This window comes from Archocentrus centrarchus, chromosome 1 (genome assembly GCF_007364275.1).
Source record: "Archocentrus centrarchus isolate MPI-CPG fArcCen1 chromosome 1, fArcCen1, whole genome shotgun sequence".
Taxonomy (NCBI): domain Eukaryota; kingdom Metazoa; phylum Chordata; class Actinopteri; order Cichliformes; family Cichlidae; genus Archocentrus; species Archocentrus centrarchus.
Window position 1 is genome coordinate 7,926,014 of NC_044346.1, and position 22,352 is coordinate 7,948,365.

At 42.7% G+C, this 22,352-nt stretch overlaps 1 protein-coding gene across 2 annotated transcripts; it reads left to right on the plus strand.

Moving 5' to 3' along the window:
* The first annotated feature begins 4,672 nt into the window (after positions 1 to 4,672).
* Positions 4,673 to 22,005, plus strand: pla2g6 (phospholipase A2, group VI (cytosolic, calcium-independent)). 2 transcript variants are annotated; one of them, XM_030738296.1, is made up of 19 exons: positions 4,673 to 4,725; positions 5,340 to 5,554; positions 6,981 to 7,190; positions 8,306 to 8,486; positions 8,614 to 8,801; positions 9,043 to 9,139; positions 9,408 to 9,590; positions 9,780 to 9,888; positions 11,024 to 11,146; positions 11,708 to 11,798; positions 12,003 to 12,166; positions 12,248 to 12,398; positions 15,167 to 15,303; positions 16,141 to 16,218; positions 16,346 to 16,500; positions 16,601 to 16,652; positions 17,470 to 17,585; positions 19,905 to 19,978; positions 20,990 to 22,005. In XM_030738296.1, the coding sequence occupies exons 2-19, from the start codon at positions 5,346 to 5,348 to the stop codon at positions 21,132 to 21,134; spliced, it is 2,463 nt and encodes an 820-aa protein (XP_030594156.1). In that variant the 5' UTR covers positions 4,673 to 4,725; positions 5,340 to 5,345; the 3' UTR covers positions 21,135 to 22,005. The 2 variants fall into 2 exon arrangements, with proteins under 2 accessions (XP_030594156.1, XP_030594236.1); XM_030738376.1 differs by lacking the exon at positions 16,141 to 16,218.
* Positions 22,006 to 22,352: the final 347 nt, after the last annotated feature.

Consider the following 22,352-nt stretch of genomic DNA (forward strand, 5'->3'; position numbering starts at 1 on the left):
ACAGCTGCAGTCTGACTTTGACTGCAGTCACACTCAGCGATTGTTGAAGGTTTTACCTTTGAGGACATAATTTGCAGTCTGTACCTTGAGCTACTGCAATATGTCAATTTCCCTCTGGGATTAATAAAGTGATCTATCTATCTACAGTGGCTTGCAAAAGTATTCATACTCCTTGAACTTTTCCATATTTTGTCACATTACAACCACAAACATAAATATATTTCACTGGAATTTAATGTGAAAGACCAACACAAAGTGGTATACAATTGTGAAGTGGAAAGAAAATTATACATGATTCAAAACATTTTTTACAAATAAAAACTGAAAAGTGTGGTGTGCAAAAGTATTCAGCCCCCTTTTCTCTGAGTGCAACCAATTGCATTCAGAAGTTGCCTGATGACTGCTAATGACTAAAAAGAGTCCACCTGTGTGTAATCTAATCTCAGTACAAATACAGCTGCTCTGTGACGGCCTCAGAGGTTGGTTAAGAGAATATTGTGGAGTAAACAGCATCATGAAGTCCAAAGAACACAGCAGACAGGTCAGGAATAAGGTTGTGGAGAAGTTTAAAGCAGGCTTAGGTCTATAAAAAGATTTCCCAAGCTTTGAACATCTCACGGAGCACTGTTCAATCCATTATCCGGAAATGGAAAGAGTATGGCACAACTGTAAACCTACCAAGACAAGGCCGTCCACCTAAACCTACTGTACAGGCCAAACAAGGAGAGCACTGATCAGAGATGCAGCCAAGAGGCCCATGATGACTCTGGACCAAATGCAGAGATCTACAGCTCAGGTGGGGGAATCTGTCCACAGGACAACTATTAGTCGTGCACTGCACAAATGTGGTCTTTATGGAAGAGTGGCAAGAAGAAAGCCATTGTTAAAAGAAAACCATAAAAAGTCCCGTTTGCAGTTTGCCAGAAGCCATGTTGGGGACACAGCAAACGTGTGGAACAAGGTGCTTTGGTCATATGAGACCAAAATTGAACTTTTGGGCCAAAATGCAAAACGCTATGTGTGGCGGAGAATTAACACTGCACATCACTCTGAACACACCATCCCCACTGTCAAATATGGTGGTGGCAGCATCATGCTCTGGGGCTGCTTCTCTTCAGCAGGGACAGGGAAGTTGGTCAGAGTTGATGGGAAGATGGATGGAGCCAAATACAGGGCGATCTTGGAAGAAAACCTGTTTGAGTCTGCAAAAGACTTGAGACTGGGGCGGAGGTTCACCTTCCAGCAGGATAACGACCCTAAACATAAAGCCAGGGCTACAATGGAATGGTTTAAAACCAAACATATTCATGTGTTAGAATGGCCCAGTCAAAGTCCAGACCTAAACCCAATCGAGAATTTGTGGCAAGATCTGAAAACTGCTGTTCACAAACGCTCTCCATCTAATCTGACTGAGCTTGAGCTGTTTTGCAAAGAAGAATGGGCAAAAATTTCAGTCTCTAGATGTGCAAAGCTGGTGGAAACATACCCTAAAAGACTTGCAGCTGTAATTAGAGCAAAAGGTGATTCCACAAAGTATTGACTCAGAGGGGCTGAATACTTTTGCACACTGCACTTTTCAGTTTTTTATTTGTAAAAAATGTTTGTGTGTTGGTCTTTCACATTAAATTCCAGTGAAATATATTTGTTTGTGGTTGTAATGTGACAAAATATAGAAAAGTTCAAGGGGTATGAATACTTTTGCAAGCCACTGTATCTATCTATCTATCTATCTATCTATCTAAAAGGTGACCAATCACTATGCTATTGCAATACTCAGAATATTGCAAAATGTTCAAAATCATTGTGTCATGTGTCAAATATTGCAATAATATTGTGATATTGTGGGGTGTCCGGTGATTCCCACCTCTAATAGGTATGCATCCTTTAGTGGCCAAAATATTTATGACAGAATCAAAATGACTACAGTAAATTGTGGGGCTTAAAAAGTGCTGTAAACTACTGTTTCACAAATTTTTACTTCAGGCTCACTTTAAAAAAATTTAAATCCCCATATTTGCATGTTCAAGGGATCATCTTAACATCAAAAAATAAAGGGAAAAAATGTGAAAAAGTCATTGGTCTCTATTCCTCCTATCAGAGGTGAATTTTTATACACTGCTCAAAAAATGAGAGGAACAATAGCATCAGTGCCTTCATCATCTGGGAGTTACTTACACTGTGCGACCCTCTAGGGCAGGGGTGGCCAACTCCAGGCCTCGAGAGCCGGTGTCCTGCAGGTTTTAGATGTGTCCCTGATCCAACACACCTGAATCAAATGGCTGATTCAGGTGTGTTCGGTTCGGTTCTGCACGTAAAGTTCGGTTCTGCACAGTGAGGACGGTAACTAACGAATTTGGAATATTGGATTACTGAATGGGTGAGACTGAAGGCTGTTGGAAAAAAAAACATCTGCATTATCAGGAATTCGGCTCCCTAGGCCTTGGGCTGGCAATCATATCTCTCCAGGGCTATGTGTGACGGTCGCTCTTCCCCTCAGCCCTCTTTGTGATTTGTGAAGCTGGATCTGGTGTACCTCGGCCGCTGATGAACTTCCATCACTATCAGCGAACTGTTTTGGCTAGGAGCTGGCATCTGGCTCCACAATGCCCTGACCCTTTCGTCTCCGTCTGCATCCCCTCCTGCCCCCTCCCTTCCCCGACCATATTGCTATCCTAGCTTTAAATGTGCAAATATGCTTTGCTAAGGTGGTTTTTTTTGGACCCTGGTATGGTGCTCATGTCGAGCACCGTACCAGATGACTCTTTTTTTAACCTAACTACCCCATGATGTGTGTTGTTTCCTTTTCTGGGACTGATAAAGGTAGCACTGGCAACGGCTGCACGACCTCAGACACCTGTCCCCCCTGTTTGCTTCTGTTTTTTGTATTTCTCTTGGATGGGTGTTCTGGAACGCAAATTTCATTATATGTTTTCATTATATGTTTACATATATATGACAATAAAGTCTTCTTGATTCTTGAATTACCTCCTCAGTATACAGTGAAGTTCTCCAGAGTCCTGCTAATGACTTCTGTATTTGACTCAGGTGTGTTGAAGCAGAGACACATCTAAAACCTGCAGGACAGGGGCTCTCGAGGCCTGGAATTGGCCACCCCTGCTCTTAGGATATGCCTCCCCAGGGCATCACTGACTCACTGCCAAACCGATCATGCTGGATGACGTTGCAGGCAGCAAAAAAGTTCACTAGACCTTAAAGAGTCTCCAGAGCCTTTAAGGTCTGTCACATGTGCTCAGTTTGAAACTGCTCTTATCTGTGAAGGAAACGGAGCGGCAGTGGCAGGCCTGTCTGATCTGCTGTTCTTGGGTGAATGCCAGTCGAGCTGCATGGTGCTGGGATCTCTGCAAAGGTGCCACTAAAGGACACTGGGTATTCATATGACCCTCATGGAGTCTGTTTCTGACAGTTTGGTTAGAAACATGCATGTGAGCATCCCACTGGAGTTTATTCTGTAGGGCTCTGGCGGCGCTCCTCCTGTTCCTCCTTGCACAAAGGAGCAGATTCCTGTCCTGCTGCTGGGTTGATCCCCTCTTCAACTGTCTTTATGTAACAGTCCATCTCCTGGTATTTCCTTTACACTTTTAAGACTGTGCTGGGAGACACAGCAAACCTTCTTGCAGTGGCAAGTATGGATGTGCCATCCTTTAGGAGCTAGACTACTGTACCTGTACAACCTGAACTGGCTGCAGGTACTGTGTCCTGCTGCCAGCACTGACAAGGACGCTAACAAAAATCAAAACTAGAGAAAAATCAGTCAGGAATGATAAGGAGAGGTGTGGTCTGTGGCCATCACCTGCAAAACCATTCCCTATTTGAGGTTGTCTTGTTGCCACTCCAGTTCACCTGGTATCACAATGGTTTGTTATTCCTAACTGGACTGACTGGTATCCCTTCCTTACTGTTATGCTGCGATGATCACGTGTTTTCTTCATTTTATTGTGTGTGTATATGTGACTGGTATGCATTAAGGTCTTAAATATTGTGTAATTAAGGGAGTGTTGTTAAAGGAGTGACAGGCTGACTTTTGTTTAGCTTATGATTGTACTAAAGATTCCCACAGCTTTCAGTTTTAACTTATCTGGTAAGTACAAGGCCAAATGTCAAGAGGATCAAAACCAATAGGTGATGTTGCTTTAGATGTTTAGATGTAGAGCCCCAGAGCCCTTACAGGGTAGAGGGTGGATACATTTATTTATTTAAAAAAAAACCAAAACTGGTCTATATTCCTAACTGTATTCTAATCACAGCAACAAAAATGAAACAAACAAAAACTTTTAACCCTATTTAACAAAAGACAAAATAACTGGTATGCATTGCCTGTCACAGGTGTGTCAAATCAGGTAAAAATCCAGAGAGGGCAGAAACAACCTGTTAGGCCATACAAGCTGGCATTAATGCAAAGTTTTAATACGAACACCAGTATTGGTCAAAAATTAATTTAAATTAATGGAAACATTAGTGAATTAGTTCCCCACGTGCCTTAACTCACTTATATAAGGACTGTGTCATTCTTCTTGGTCGGTCAAAAGTCGTGTCTTTGTTGGTGAGACTTTCTACGCCCCGCCCATTCTACAAGCATTCCTCGTCCTTGAGCTTTTATTGGACCAGCTCACGTCGATTAAGCCCTGTAGCAGGGTTGGTTGCAGGGAGGTGGTCATTGACGTATCTGTCAGAAGTCAGGCAGTCGGCACAGAGAGCCACTAGCAGGTAAGAAGGTAGCTGCAGGCTGCTTTATACTACTTAATGCGATTAACTACACTTGACGTGTAGCTTACTAACTTCATTCCTTGGGCTCTGAATGGTTTTGGGATAAAAAGCATCAACTAAAAACGGAGTTTCGCTTATAGTGTTCGCTGGCTCCGGCTTTAGCTTTGGTATGTTGTCTAACTGATTGTAGATAACCTGAAAGTCATGAATGAGCAGCGTGAACGGAGCCGGTTATTCACGATTCAGATGAGAACTACTGTCATTCATAGTCAGTTCTTATTAGCAGAGGAGGTGATGGAGTGTGACGGGATGTGGTGAGAGGGCTAACCTTCACCCAGCTGCTAATAATAACGGTACTATAGCGCTTATATGCAGCCGATAGAGGACTTGTCTACACTTGTCTCTCCATGAATTAGAAACAGCAGGCATCATATGTAAACTCTTAGATATCACACATGCTGCTTCTATTGTAACATGCAGTCCGGGGGAGAAAATAAATAATTCATTATAATGTTGACAGTAATACTACAGGCTGATGTAGACTTAAGAGAGCTGTTTAAAGTGGGGCAGAGCCGAGCATTACTACTGTTTCAATCCTCCCGCTGTGTTCTCAGGTAACAATGCAGTTCCTAGGCCGGCTGCTGGACACGGTCTCCTCTGTGTCGACCCTCTTCGTCAACCCCTACCGGGTCCGAGATGTGCCGCTGTCTGACTATGGAGGAGGGGGGAAAGTGAAATTGAAAGAGGAGGGACGCATAGTCCTGTACAAAAACACGCAGTCGTGGGACTGTCTGCTCATGTGCCCTGAGACACCGAATGTGGCTTTGAGGTCTGTATTGATCACGTCAGTACAGTGGCCTGTGTCTTATTTGCATTGCTCAACAGTCTAATACGTCTTTAAAAGTTCATTGTCAGCTTTTTTTTAGCAGCTTTGGTCTGTGCTTTTATCAACTCTTACATGGTTACTCATCTCATCCTGTGTCATCTTACTGGTTAAGTCTGCCTCACTGTTAAAGACCATCACACAAACAGGCAGCTCAGCCAAAGCCTTTTATTTTATCAGCTACACAGCAAATAGCAGTCAGTTATAGACATAGACTGTATATAAAGGATGGATATAGCAACTGTGACATCATCCATCGGTTTATGAAGCCCTGTTTTCAACCTTCAGCATTAGCATTTTGACATCCACTGCATTGTTTTTTTTTTGGCACCATAACTGACCACAATTAGACAAGAGCCTCAAGTACTATATCAGCGAATAATTAGCAATTTTGGTTAGGAAGCTGCATCTATAAAGTATACATTCATCTGATATTTAATGCAAAGTCACATACAAATAAAATACGAGTTGAGACTTCTTGGACAGTTTGTTATTACAACTCAAAGCACACCAGACCCTGTCAGATAATTCCATAAAAAAAAAAAATGCTCCTAAAGGCATCAAGACCACAAACACAGGAGAGAGGTTCAGGTCTGTGCTTCATATTAGCAGAAGTGAGGGGCAAAAGCAAGCTGCAGTGTCCTGTGGTGTCACACTTGGCAGTCAAAGTACCCTCACCCCTAACTTTAAGCCCTAATAAATCGTCACTTTAACATGAACAGTTGTTATGAAGGGAAGGATTATCTATGGGGACCAAAGCTTTTAATATACCAGGCTGTAAACATGTTTATTTCTTTCTGCTGTTAAAGTTGGGCATCTATGGGAGCTGACCTGCTTTTGGAGTTGGCCTCATATTGCCACTTGCAAAGCTCCAGACTTTGGTACATCTGTGCTGGCATAACTTTTGAGCTCTGGATGTTACTACTTGGCTACAGATCTGAGAGGCAGGCTTGAAGAAAGCTAGAAAGAAGGCCTTAAAATGAGCTTTAACTGAAACCAAACCTGTCAAATATTACTAGTTTACTAGATTCTTGTTGGGGGTGATCAGCAGGGACAGGTTTAGAAATGAGTTTAACAGAGAAACAGCTCAGGTTGAGCAGTTTGGAGACAGAGTTGCATATTTATTGTAGGAAAAAAGTTTTCTTTGCATGCAGTAAGTAAAAAAAAACATTTTAAAAAGCATTAAGCAAAAGGAACTTTTGGAAGGGAAGGCAACCAATGAATATGAGAAATAAGCTCTGTGGAATAATAAAGTACTTATTCTTATTCATCTAGTAGTACATTAATATCACATTACCAGAGTTTTTGTAATAGATCAAAAAGTCTTTGCACTTCTTGTGAAACCCGAGTGAAACCATCGCACTATCTGCAGGCTGTTTCAGGTGGTGTCAGAGGAAGATGCCATGAACTGGTTCCCGCAGTACGCCCTCAAACTCCGACCTTTCTATGAGACGCTTCTTCTGAAGTCTGAGTCGACACAGCCAATCGTGGACTGCATCCGTGCCCACCCGGACTGGAGCTCCGCCCACATTGCTGTTGAAACAGGCCTGAGGGAGTGTCTCAAACATAACTACGTCCAGAGGTAAGATGGCCCATACTGATTTTTAGGCAGTGGTGGCTCGAGTCTCAATGAGTCTGTGATTAATTTTTATTTATTATTAGATTATTGGGTAAAATGCCAGACAACAGTACTTCTCACACTTCAAAGTGCATGCTCATATGTATGGTATTGAGAGATGGATAAGTGCATTAATATACTGCTGAATGAAGAGAGGTTTATATTGTATATCCTCTTCCTCAGGGACATGCCTTTTTAGTGAGGAAGAGAGCGCCAGCTGAATGAATCCAGTGCAATATTGATTATTTAATTGGTTTATATATGGTGATGTTGAAGCTTATAGCTCATTAGATACAAGTAATTTCAAAGAGTGTCTTGTATTTTGCAGTGATTTCTTTTATTTTCTTTTAATGTTTTTTTATTTGTTTCTTTTTTTACCTGACACAGCAACTGGATTTCACTAACATAGTAATAATCAAATGTGCTATAGGTAGGGGACCATGGGGCAGTGTTTTTTTTTTTTTTTTTCCTCATAATAATGTTCATTGTTGATTATAGTTTTATCCTATTTTTTCCACCGTTTTCTGTGCTGATGTGCTTCTGCGTTTTTTTTTAAATTGCTGTCTTTTGGGAAGCGTTTCTGTATTATTACTATAAAACCGGACTTTTGAGTCATTTTGAGTCACACTTGAAAGCTGCTTGATGCAGTTAATCTGTTAGTGGACATTTAATTGCAACCATCTTTGTTAAAGTTTTACTCCAGGCTCACTCAGTTGCAAAAAGATTCAGCCTCAAAATCGTTTTCCATAAGTGTTGCTGGGAAGTTTAATGTAAAAGACACAATCAGGACACAAAGACAACATAAAGAGGAAATCCAAAGCAAAACGAGTTGCTGGAATGTAAATGGACAAACAGGAAAGGGCTGTCCTTCCTTGACCAACATGACAATAACACAAGTCTGCTTAAAAGCAAACTCTGCTGGCCAGCTCTTATGCTTTACTGATATGATTGCAAAACTTAGAACTGAAGAATTTAGGGAATAAAAACATGCTTAGGAAAGTTTATTGACTAAAACACACAGTGGTTACTTAAGTGTGCAGAACTCCTTTAACCTCAACTTGAAATCTTTGCGTCTCCAGTCAGATCAATGCTCGGGACGCATCGGGTCAGACGCCACTGCACCTGGCATGTGAGCGAAGTGACGTGACATGTGTGAAGGAGCTTTTGGAGGAAAGCCAAGCTCGTACTGACATCAAAGACCGCAGCGGAGAGACACCCATACACTACGCCGCCAAGCACGACTCTTCTGTAATCATCCAGGTGCGACTCAGCTGAAGCAAGATAGCAGTTAAATGTGCAAAGAGTTTTATTGCATCATTCAGTCAGGTCAGGTAGAGCCGCTCGGATCCTCTGCTGTTATCTTTCTCGCCGTTCTCTCCTCATCCAGGTCCTGTGCTCGCGGCTGTGCTCTGGTGTGAACGAACTCAACAGCAATGGGGAGACGCCGCTCCACGTGGCCTGCCGTACTGGCCGTGTGGAGTCTGTCAAGGCCCTGTTAGGGGGTGGGGCCAAGTGTGATGTCATTGGTGGTACAGGTTACCCCATCCACAGCGCCATGAAATACAGTGAGAAGGGGTGAGTGGAAGAAAGGACAGAGAATTACAGCATGAGTTATTTTTATAGCTGCAGATCAGCATAATTTGTGCTGCATTTTCCTCATTAAGAAGGGAGCAGTTTCTCTGGCTCTCCTTTTGGACCTGCCTCTAAAAATAGAATTCTGTCTGTAACGTATGAGAGTGAAAATGATTTGAAATGCAACAAAGAGTGTAGCACATGGTAAATGTTCTTTTTTCAAAATTTTGCATTTGTCTGTTAGTTGTGTGGAGGAGATCCTCAAAGCAGATCCAAACCAGCTCCAGGCAGAGGACTCTTTGTATGGAGGGACGCCTCTCCACTGGGCTAAAACCGCAGAGGTTAGAAGTACTACGTCATGTGGTGTTTAGAAATCCATAATGATGCATTTTTTTTGCACTGTTTGTATACATCCTGAGAAACGTGCGTGTCGAAGTACTCTTTGACTGTTCGACAACAACCTTTAATCCTGAATAAATCTATGCACAGCTGCATGCCAGTGATGGTTGGCTGTGCATCCTCTGGTCCTTCAAATTAAGACTCCCGTCAGGGATTAACACAGAGCCACAGACTAACTTAATGTTTGCCGTCTCGTTTTCTCTGTGGCAGATGTGTCGCATGCTGCTGGAGCATGGCTGTGAAGTGAACTACCTCAGTAAGACCGGAGAGAGTGCCCTCCACATTTTGACCAAGAAGGGTCGCTTTGAGGCGGCCATGGTGCTGCTCACCCACGGAGCGAATGCCAACCTGAAGGGCCAGGATGGAAACACAGCTCTGCATCTAGCCATGAAGGTGTGTGTACAAGAGTAATCAGTATTGTTAGTGTTGTCTTTCAGGTTAAAGCGATGATCTCTTACAGATATGTGAATGAAGTGTCTCACATTTTCCTCAAGCATCCCAACTTTTTTGGGTTGTATTTTTCTATTTATTCTTTATTGCGTATGCTTTAAAAAAAAGGCTAATTTTTTTGTGACTGTTCAGATGGATCGCATAGAGTTGATCAAAGCTCTAATAGTGTTTGGTGCTGATGTGGAGATTCACAACGACTTGGGAGAGACACCTGGACTCATCGCTGCACGCACGAGCAAAGGTAACGAGAGCGAGTGAGAGAAGGAGAAAGTGTAAGCTTTAAATCATAAGGCATATGAGTTGTAACATAAACGTCTGAGTTTGGACTGCTCGTGCTGACAGTAAAATCTGGGTTTATTATGCCTGACCTAACAAACATGTTTGATCTCATGTAGTTTCATTTTAAAGCATGTGGAAACAGTGGATGATCAGGTTGGCATGTAATTAATCTGCCATTTGATAAACTTACAGGATATTAATATTATATGATATTACAGCTCCTATTGCAAATATATTGCTTCATGACTTTAGTCAGCACGGTTATAAAACTTTGATCATGCTTTTTTTTAAGTTGTAATATTGTAATATCTGTGATTTTGCTGCCTTTTAATGTAAGATGAGATTAGATTAAGTTAGATTAGAGTCCCAGGAAGCAGAAAATAAACTGTAAAAATAAACTGTAAATTATCACATAGGAAAAACTGTTTCCCATTTCTTTGATACATGCAGCTTCTGAACACTAGAGGGCAGCGCTGCAATTGAGTAACATTTGACACCTGTGTTGTGTCAGATTTGAAATAAGGTTAAAAGGCCGTATTTAATCGCACTATGGTGTTATTATTTTTCTGACCACACAATTGTTTTGGCAGAAAGACACCTGTAAGGTAAGCCTGCCAGCTGTAGTTTAGAAATTTAGCAGCATTAAAGCAGCTTCCTGTACACGTTACCGCTGCGATCTGCAGTATAGAGAAAAAAAGCACATCAGAGTGACGCACATTAGGCTCACTTGTATTCATAGTGGCTAGCAGCTGATAGATGCCACTGAGAATATCTAATGCACATTGTGGAAAGAAAAACATTTAATAGGGTCAAGTTTCAAATTTCACTTTGAGTTCTTTGAAAGAGCAACATTATTGCTAAATTGTGCAAATAAAGAGGATGTGTAGGAAGCCACTCACACAGCAGAAATGATGGTATACTGATTGAGTATTGAGTTATTGATTTTGAAAATGCATGATGATTGCTAACAGCTTGCTTATGTTCTTGCTTCCTCTCTTCCTGTCGCTGCCCTTTATGGCATGTGTGCATGTCTAACTTGTTGGCTGCTGCGTATGTGTGTGTTTGTGTGTGTGTGTGTGTGTGTATTAACATGAAAGGTCCTAATAGAAAGATACTGCTGGACTTGCTGTGTAGTGTAGGAGTCCAGCGCTGCCTCCCTCCCTCCCCTGGCAGTCCTCCTCCTCCTCCCATCTCCAACAAGGTCAAGCCTCAAGGCATAGGTAACTCCATCACCCCCTCACCTCTGCTTCACCTTCAGGGGTCTGTTCCCATTTTTCTGCCACTTAAAATGTCTGAGTTTGTGTTGTCAGGGTGTAATGTTTTTTTTCCCTTATTTCTCATAGCTATAAATAATATACACATTATTCTTTTTGTTTTAAATATTTACTGAATAGTTTAAGTTTTCTAGTCGTTTGTATTTTGAGCTCATTTAGTATAATCTTAAATTGTCTTGAATATAATGTAAGACATGGATTGAATTGTTCTTTCATATTTAAATTACTTACATTTAAATTATAAAAAAAACTAATCATAATGTTTTTAAAAAGTAAATGATGAAAAAAAATTAGGACCCAGTAGTATTTAAATTTTCTGTGAAATGTGAGGTTCCCAAAAGCACCACACTGTGGCAGTGATGGCTCTTTTTAAAAGAAAAATAGTGAAGCTACCTGTAGATGCTTCTTGCAGAAATCCCGGTGACCTCATTCCTTTCCTATCACTTATGCACAAAAGTGATGCTGTGTGCTGCTCCTGTACCAATAGCTGTTGTAATCGGCTTTTAGGATTTGAGGACATCCTGTATGTGGGGGCTGCAGTGGGTGCAATGAGCAGAGGCCTGTCTGAATTAGACGGCCCCCAAATGGAAAAAAGAAGGTGAGTATTGAAATGAGTGTTGAAACAGTTCTGATTTACACTTTACTACACAACACTCAACCTTACTACCACTGCTTATCACTAAATCAAAGTACTTAGAGTGGGTTTTAAAGCCATTTACCCCTCGTACGTAAAAAACCTGATTGATGATTTCTATTAATGTTCCTTTATGCATGTTCATTCTTCTTCTGTCTTATCCTGCAGGATGGACAGACTGTTGTGTCTTGATGGTGGAGGCATTAAAGGCCTCGTGCTGATCCAGATGCTGATCGCTCTGGAGAAAGAGGCAGGCAGACCCATCAGAGAGCTCTTTGACTGGGTAGCTGGCACGAGCACTGGGGGGATCCTGGCCCTTGCTATAATTCATGGTGTGTTTGTATTTTCTTTTCCAGCGCTCAGTGTTTTTACTGCATGCCGTCACAACCATAAAGCATTTCCTCTGTGTGTAGGTAAATCCATGGAGTACTTGCGCTGCCTGTACTTTCGGATGAAGGAGCAAGTGTTCAAAGGGTCAAGACCCTATGAATCAGCGCCGCTGGAGGACTTCCTCAAAAAAGAGTTTGGAGAAAACACCAAGATGACTGACATTAAGTTCCCCAGGTAAATGTCTACATGTGATAACAGGCAGGAAAATGCAAAGAAGTAGTGATGAGAGTTTGAAACTGAAGCTTCGATACGTGCTTCGAACCCTGGGCTTACAACTCCATAGAACCACTGCTTCAAAGCTTGCTTCAGGATGAAAAAAATCACGTGACATATGACGTATGAAGCAGCAACTGCTTCGTTCTCTGAATGAATCATGTGACTGGTTCTGGTGATTCGCTGGTTACCAGTGAAGGAGCGAGAGCGAGACAGTCAGCCAGGTTCATACTCGCACAGTTTTAGCGTTGTTATGGCCATCAGTTCCTGCCGAGTTATGAATTAAAGACAACCTTTGCTGGCTCGTCCTTTCACTGTGATGATGGACACTCTCGTATCAAGATTAACGCTAAAGCGGTAGTTACACAAGCACACCTGGTTAATGCCATGTTTTCCCAGCACTCTGCTCAATAACACAACACACACATTCATCCATCTTCATTTGTAAATAGAACCTGATCTCATGATAATTGGTCATAACGTGTGTGCCTCAAACAATGCAAAGATGCTTCAGATCACTGAGGTGTGTGAGCGTGTGCGTGCAGGTGTGTAGATGAAAACATTGCACTTTTCCAGGAGAGGGCGCTATAATTGAAGCTTCCAGTAATGAACCTATTTACAAAACAATTGGTTCAAGTGGTTCAGTGCTTCACAAAAGCTTCATTTTCTCATCACTACAAAGAAGTGTTAAAATTCTTAAAAAAGGCCTTCCTCACCTATTAAGTATTTTACTGCTTTATTCCTTTTCTTGTGGTAGTGTGTTTTTGCCAGTGTTTCTGCTCATAGTAACAGTGTCATATCCCAGTTTTACATACCCCCTCCTTTGAGCTGATTTTAACCCGCTGTGCTAAATTGGGAGCACCTCATTTTTCTCTGAGGTTTTTTCTGACCTGCTTAGATATGTGTACAAGGGCTCTCTACACACAAAAACAATAAATCTGAAGCCACATTTTTAAATATACTTCTCAAAAAATTAAAGGAACAGTTTTTAACCAGAGTTTAGCATCAGTCAGTTAAACCTCTGGGATACTGAACTGGTCAGTTAAGTAGCAGAGGGGGTTGTTAATCAGTTTCAGCTGCTTTGGTGTTAATGAAATTAACAACAGGTGCACTAGAGGGGCAGCAATGAGACAATCCCCAAAACAGGAATGGTTTTACAGGTGGAGGACACTGACATTTTTCCCTCTTCATGTTTTCTGACCGTTTTTCCACAAATTTTGCATTTGTCTAAATTCAGTGTCACTACTGGTAGCATGAGGTGATACCTGGACCGTACAGAGGTTGCACATGTAGTCCACCTGCTCCAGGATGTCACATCAATACATGCCATTATCAGAAGGTTTGCTGTGTCTCCCAGCACAGTTTCAAGAGCATGGAGGAGATTCCAGATGACAGCCAGTTACTCTGGGAGAGCTGGACAGGGCTGTTAAAGATCCTCAACCCATTAGCAGGACTGGTATCTTTGTACAAGAAGGAACAGAGTTCTACAAGATGACCTTCAGCGGGCCATCAGTGTGAATGTCTCTGACCAAACAATCAGAAACAGACTTCATCAGTGTGGCCTGAGGGCCCGACATCATCTAGTGGGCCCTGTGCTCACTGCTCAGCACTGTGGAGCCCGATTGGCATTTACCATAGAATACCAGAATTGGGAGGTCCACCACTGGTGCCCTGTGTTTTCACAGATGAGAGCTGGTTCACCCCGAATATGTGACAGACATGAAAAGCCGAGGAGAACGTTATGCTGCTGTAACATCGTTCAGCATGACTGGTTTGGTGGTGGGTCAGCGATGGTCTGGGGAGGCATGACAATGCCCGGCCTCATGTGGTGGGAATATGCAGGCAGTTCCTGATGAAGGAATTGATACCATTGATTGGCCCCCATGCTCGCCTGACCTAAATCCAACAGAACACCTCTGAGACATTATGTTTCAGTCTGTCCGTTGTCATCAGGCTGTCCAGGAGGTCAGTGATTTCCTGGTCCAAATTGGTGAGGAGATCCCCCAGGACCTTATTAGATCAATAATTCTTTCTGCATATAAACCAGCAGAGTTACACTTACATATTTCACATTGAACATGTCCCAGAGCGCAGTTTGCTTCCATGGGTTTGCAGAAATCACGTAAAAAGCAGACACAACAAAAACATTATAATCCAGGTGTTTTATCGATCTGATCAGGGAACTGTAGTTTTTTTTTTTTTTTTTCTCCAAGGCCTCTCACAGCTCTCTGGGAATTTATGTTCAATAGGAAGCCTGAAATTGTCCTTTGAGCTCCCTTTTTCCTCTTCTTCTCCATCGCGTTCACGCTGGTCGCCATTTTGCTTTCTGTAGCCCAGCGAAATCAAGCGTGCACAGGATCATTGTGAGATAGCGAGTGCACATCGTGAATGAAACTGACCGTGCCCAGTGGTAGATCGCAAATTGCACTGAGATATAATACTGTGGTGCAGCGATCTGGCGAGAGAATTAAAAAAAACAGTCTGGTATCTGGAGCGTGTACACCCGCTTGCTAATTGAAGTCATAGAGAAGAGTCCTGATAAGGAACTGGTGAAATTCTCAGCCCAGCACAAAGCGACCTCAGCATGGGGGTGCGCCGGGCGATCAGCTGCTGGCTAGAAGCCTGGTGTATCTTTGGGTCAAATGCTGATTTTCCAGTGTTAAAGAGAACAGACAAACTTTTGTTATGACAGCGTGACGTTCCAGTCATTTCTTTTCTTTTTTTTACAGGGTGATGGTAACCAGTGTTCTGGCAGACAGACATCCAGGTGAGCTTCACATCTTCAGGAACTACGACCCTCCATCCATCTGCAGAGAGCCCCCATACACCACCACTGCCACATTCCAGCCTCTCACCATCCCACAAGGTACATCAGACATTGTTGGACTGTAATTTTTAATAAGACGAAGACTCCCGGGGGTGCTCCTTGTGTTCACTTATATATAAAGTCAAAGCCAGCTCTGCCTTCCCCTTTGATCCTGTCAGTTTGCATAAATCTGCTCCCTTCTGAAATATGATCATCACACCGAACGACCTCCAGGCACCTCGCCAAACTGTTTTGAGAAGCTCTTAGTCATTAGTACAGTCGTCTCCTTGTGACAGCTCTGACAGGTCTAATCAATAATGTGATCGTCTCTAAACTTGAGACGTTTTTATACTGTCACAATCACACTTAACCCTCCTAATTAAAGTGTTTAACACCCATAATACTTTGATCATGATTAGGATAATCTGTTGTCACATTTCAAAAGGTGTGCATTCATATAGTGAAATATAAAATAATGTGAATTATAGATGAATATAAGGCCTCATGCATAATATGAATGTAAATATAACAGGCCTGAGCTCTAACTTAAGTATACACTGTACATCATACCAGTGTATGTATGACTACTATTACTAAGAATAAATGAATGCTATAACTGCTAATATCATAGTAATAAAAAAAAAATCCCCAACACCCGTTGTGTTTGTCGTGCTACAGCATGAGTTGTGTTGAAAGTGAAGTGCACTAAACACACCACTGGATGGCGCCAAAGGGAATTTCAGAGCCCACATCTTAAGTTTCAGAGTTATGTACTTTCAGTTCATTCAGGCACCGAAACCTGAAAAATAACCCTGTGTGTGAATACAAAACGGTGTGTGTCCTGATGGTGAAGGAGTCCTGTCCCGTACTGTCTGAGTGCCAGCCGTGTTGTTGCAGGATGGGAGGATGAGGATGTGTTGATAGTAGGATACACAGAAGAGCCGTCCAGAAAGCGTAGGAAGGTGACAGATGAAGGTGTGTGGATGTGTGCAGGTGGAACTTCTGGAAAGTCATGAAAAACAATTAAAAATATTTTAGACAGACAGTGTTCTTGTGTTTTATATGCATTATTTTCTCACTCATATTCTTGTTTCCATATTAGAACAACTTGTATGGAGAGCTGCCCGCTCCAGTGGCGCTGCTCCCACCTACTTCCGACCAATGGGCCGCTTTCTGGATGGAGGGCTGCTGGCCAATAACCCAACTCTAGATGCCATGACTGAAGTCAATCAGTACAATAAGGCCTTAAAAGCTGAGGTAGGTAATCAGAATTTACTTTCCTCCCTTTATGCAGTTATTGCAAGTTAAACCCATGCGGATTTGTAAATCGCTTCTTCTGTATCTGTGTCTCTCTTAGGGCCATGAGAGGGAAATAAATAAACTGGGTATAGTGGTCTCCCTTGGTACAGGTGAGCTGTTTAATTGTGTGTGAAAATGTTACTGTGACTTTTTCTGAAGTGAATGTGTTGTATCTATCGATAGCTCGTATGTCCTGTTTGGGAACACTGAATGTGATTGTTAGCATTTTGCATTCTTCCAAACAACAAACACTTAAAGGAACAATTAACTGGGCCTCAGATACACTTTACTAGTACTGCGTTGGACCCGGTTTTGCCTTCAAAATTGTCTTAATTCTTTGTGGTAAAGATTCATCAAGGTGCTGGAAACATTCTGCAGAGATTTTGGTCTATAGTGACATGATGGCATCACACAGTCGCTGCAGGTTTGTCGAATGCACATCCGTGATATGAATCTCCTGTTCCACCACAATCCAAAGGTGCTCTCTTGGATTGAGATCTAATGACTGTGGAGCCATTTGACTGCAGTGAATTGTCTTGTTCAAAAAGCCCATATGAGATTATTGTAGCTTTGTGACATGGAGTGTTATCCTGCTGGAAGCAACCATCACAAGATACTGTGGCCATAATAGATATGTGTGTTAATGAGCAGTTGAACAGGTGTGCTTGACAAAGTGGCCGGTAGCTCTATATATAAATTATATTTGACTGTTATTAAAAATGTATATACTGTGATTCACGCACATTTTTAAACTCGAGGGAGCAGGGTGGATGAAATGACACCTTTCCTCTTTATTCTTCTCTTTCCACAGAGGTAAACAGGAAAACATGCTTATCAGTTTGCAAAAAGCTAACTCGAGTTCAGTGTCTCTGATTAAGGTCCCGCTCCCCACTCTCATTTTGTGGATGTACTCCGGTGTGTCTCCAGGTAAACCTCCTCAGGTGGTGGTGAGTTCTGTGGATGTATTCCGGCCCTCCAACCCGCTGGAGCTCGCCAAAACCTTTGTAGGAGCCAAAGAGCTGGGCAAAATGCTGGTGGACTGCGTGAGTACATCACTTTTTTAGTTTGTCTGGCCATTGTTGCAGTGTGCCCTGATTACTTGTTTAATAGAGAAGAGGGAGGCTTTTAAAAGTGGGGACAAAGACTGCTACAAAGAGGCCAAGTACAGGTTTAGCAAGGAAGTGGCCACTGCTAGATCACATCACTCTGAGAATATACAGCAGCAGATCTCAGAGAACGACGCGGCCTCTGTATGGAAAGGTTTTAGGCAGATTACCAACTACAAGCCTAAAACCCCCCACTCCACAGACGACCTACAAACTGCAAATAGACTGAACGAGTTCTATTGTCGTTTTGATGGTCAGTTCAGCAGCCTTCACACCTCCACCAGTCCCAACTACAATACAGCCAACACAAATATTCACCCCCCAACCTCCCCCACTCCCCACACCTCAGAGAAGCCCACATCATCAAGGACTCCCACCCCAGAGTCCCCCTCCTCCCCCACCCCCACAGTCTTTTGTATTCAGGAGGACCAGGTGCTAAAGCAGTTCAGGAGTGTCAAAGCTCGCAAAGCTCCAGGTCCAGATGGTGTCTCACCTGCCACACTGAGACACTGTGCTAACGAGCTTGCCCCATTGTTCACAAACATCTTCAACTCCTCACTGGAGGCTTGCCACGTGCCTGTCTGCTTTAAAACCGCTACCATTGTTCCTGTCCCCAAGAAGCCAAGGATCACTGGACTAAATGACTACAGACCTGTGGCACTGACTTCTGTGGTCATGAAGTCATTTGAGCGTCTGGTGCTGTCCCACCTCAAGTCCCTCACAGCCCCCCTTCTGGACCCCCTGCAGTTTGCCTACAGAGCCAACAGGTCTGTGGACGACGCCATCAACCTGACTCTGCACTTCATCCTACAGCATCTGGACTCCCAGGGAACCTACGCCAGGATCCTGTTTGTGGACTTCAGCTCTGCCTTCAACACCATCATCCCTGATCTCCTCCAAGAAAAGCTGTCCCAGATGAACGTGCCTGATCCCATCTGCAGGTGGATCACTGACTTCCTGACGAACAGGAAGCAGCACGTGAGGCTGGGGAAGAATGTCTCGGACTCCCGGACCATCAGCACTGGCACTCCTCAGGGCTGTGTCCTCTCTCCTCTGCTCTTCTCCCTGTATACCAACTGCTGCACCTCTGACCACCAGTCTGTCAAGCTTATTAAGTTTGCAGACGACATGACTCTCATCGGACTCATCTCGGACGGGGACGAGTCGGCCTACAGGATGGAGGTCAAACGTCTGGCGTCCTGGTGCAGCCACAATAACCTGGTACTGAACGCCCAGAAGACAGTGGAGATTATAGTGGACTTTAGGAAGCACACAGCCCCTCTACCCTCCATCATCCTGACTGACACCCCCATCACCACAGTGGACTCTTCTCGCTTCCTGGGAACTACCATCACCCAGGACCTCAAGTGGGAGCCCACCATCACCTCTGTCATCAAAAAGGCCCAGCAGAGGATGTACTTCCTGCGGCAGTTGAAGAAATTCAACTTGCCAGCAAGGACCATGGTGCAGTTCTATACTGCCATCATTGAGTCCATCCTCACCTCCTCCATCACTGTGTGGTACGCTGGAGCCACCACTAGGGACAAACAGAGACTACAGCGCGTTGTGCACTCTGCTGAGAAGGTGATTGGCTGTAACCTCCCATCTCTCCAGGACCTGTACACCTCCAGGACACTGGGGCGTGCAGGTCGGATCACAGCCGACCACTCTCACCCTGGGCACAGACTTTTTGACCCTCTCCCCTCAGGCAGGAGGCTACGGTCCATACGGACCAGAACCTCCCGCCATAAGAACAGTTTCTTCCCCTCTGCTGTTGGACTCATGAACAATTACCATAAGACTTTTACCACCACCCTCCACAAACGCTGATGACCCTATGTCTATGCACCTGTCTGACTGCACTGATGTACATATTAGTGGAATATAGTCTACATTCTTCTATCTTTTAATTAGTCTCTGCACTGTATATTTTGTAATTTTGTAATATTGTGCTATAGTTATAGCTCTAATATCTCTGTATATTTGCAATTTGTATACTTGTATATTGTCTTATAGTTTTTATACTTATTTGTTTTTTTCTGTAAGCACGAAGTACCGCAGCAATTTCCTAATGCTGTGAACCTGTTCACCCATATGGCAATAAAAACCTTCTGATTCTGATTCTGAACTTAATCATTTAGTCAGAGTTTTCTTTCCTACTTTTGTTGATTTTTAAATTTTACATTTGTCCATGTATTGGCATTCTAACAAAAGTATTTTAAAGTATTTCTTTGTCTCTTTCATTCCACTGCTCAGTGTACCGACTCTGATGGCTGCGCAGTGGACAGGGCCAGAGCGTGGTGTGAAATGATCGACACGATCTACCACAGGTCAGCAGCTATGAACATGTTTATTTCTCTTTTAATACTTCCTCATTTCTCAGCCTTTTTTTCTCAGCCTTTTATCTGTATCAGCTTGCCTCATCATTGTATCTTGGAAAGCTTGTGAATATCTGTTATTCTCAGACACTTCCTCTGCCGTGGTTTAAAACATTAGTTCCTCTAAGATGCAGTGTTTTCTGACACTATTCACACAGAAATGTCTCTCAAAGAATACATTACATGTAAAATCTGCAGCGTCAGTCATCTAGAAGCAGAGAACACGTTGACGGTGACAGAAATTAAGCCCCTCAATTGTCCTTAAAACAAATAAGAATATTACATTTTTTTCACTTTATCTACCTAATTTACACCGTCATTGCAGAACGAGCATTTTAATGCATGTTTGGCTGCATTAATTTCTCCATGAAACCCGAGAACAAATAAATGCACAGTAACAAAATGACAGCATCACCATTTTGGGGACAGAGGGGAGATATGCATCTATATATTTAAAAGAAAAGCTTTTGAGACCCTTTTAGTAATTATGTAATTTTAACTGTCAGTTCATACAACTAAATTTTGGAGTCCGTTTAAACCGTGTGATGTGTGGACCTTAAAACACCACCAGCCCATCAGCGTTTGTTGCATCTCCTCTTTAGCAAAACACAGGAAATGCAACTGAACCAAATGCTGGAGTTTCATTTTTACTAGAAAGTCATAAATCATCAAATGATTTCATTGGGTAAACAGTTTCGACTGCAGGTGATCAGATTAGCACCCACACTCTGACTGTTGTAATACACGGTTCTGTATTGTCTTATAAGCAAGCGTGTATTAGAAAAGAAGCACGCAGCTCCAAAAGCTGTCAATGGTAACTTTTTATTTGAAGGGTGTTTTTATTTTTTAGATCTATTTTTTGGAACAACAACATCTCTCCTGTATTTTAGTGTGTGTCTCTGCACTCTCAGTGATCATTATTTTTTTGGTTACTAATCACTGTGTCCATTGTGCTCTGTGCAGATTGAGTCCTCAGCTGTCTCAGGAGGTGATGCTGGATGAGGTGAGTGACGCAGTCCTGGTGGACATGCTGTGGGAGACCCAGATGTACCTTTATGAGAAGAGGGAGGTCCTCCAGTCTGTGGCAAAAACACTGTCGAACAACTGAAAGCACAAGAGAACCACAACTGAAGCTGTGATGAGTGTTTGGATGGAGCATTGAGATTAGTGAGTCGTGTGTCTGACTGAAAACTGTAACGTCTGTGTTGTGTGCTCTCTGTTAAAACTGAATGAGGCACATTGACTTTCACATTTACTCTGAAATGTAAAGTAGCAAATGTGTGGAAAGCTAACACAGGAAACAACTGACCCACTAAAGCCTGTGTTTTATGTAGCATCGTGTGACCTTATCACTGATCCTGCTGGGGTTTATCAGGTTTACCTCTAACATATAAACTAATGAAGAGGTTGTACAACTTACCCATACTGAGGAAATGTAAACTGTCAGTGTTCTGTAACTTTCCACCTCTCCCTCTACACTGTGGGTTAATCTGCTTCTGATTGGTCGAGATAAGTCTGGAGTGTTCCTTTTCCTTTTTCCACTTGTTCTTCACGTTCACTCCAGCAGTTACAAAGACACTCAAGTCACTGAATTTTCCCCTTAAGCTGTGTGATGAAAGGGCCCCTGAAATACCACCATACCATCAGTATTATAATCAGGTGTAGGTGAGGTGGTGGTGATCATGAACCAGTTCTGCCTTATGTGTCTGGGACCCACATTTGTACCTTTTCTTCCTTCCATAATAATGTGATGCCTTTCTGAGTTATTTATACTGACTTTAAACACAATGTTTAGCCTCATTCCACTGAACACTGTTAGCACAGAGTTAAACTGAACTATTAGAACTGATGTGGAGACTGGATTTGAATGAACTGCTTACAAAAATAATAAAGGAACTTTGTATTTTTTTGTTTTTTGTATGTTGCTTAATCCTGAAGTATAATGGTATGGTAATAAAATGTATGAATATTGCTCTAAACACTTTCTTTTTTTGGTTTGTTCTCTCAAAGTTTAAATGTATTTATTTAAAAATTATGGTACCCCCAAAAAAGACACGTTGAGAGAGAAAGAGAGGGGCCGGGCAGTCCTGATCCTCAAGGATCCCCAAAAGGGACCGGTCCTATCCAACTATTGGCCAGTAACCTGCCTCATCACAATATGGAAGCTCCTGTCAGGCATCATAGTGGCTAAGATGAATGGGCACTTGGCTCAACATCAGCTACTGGTAGATAGAGCAGTCACCCGAGACTGTAAGAGCAAACTGACCAACCTGTGCACTGCCTGGACTGATTACAAGAAAGCCTGTGACTTAATGCCACACATGTA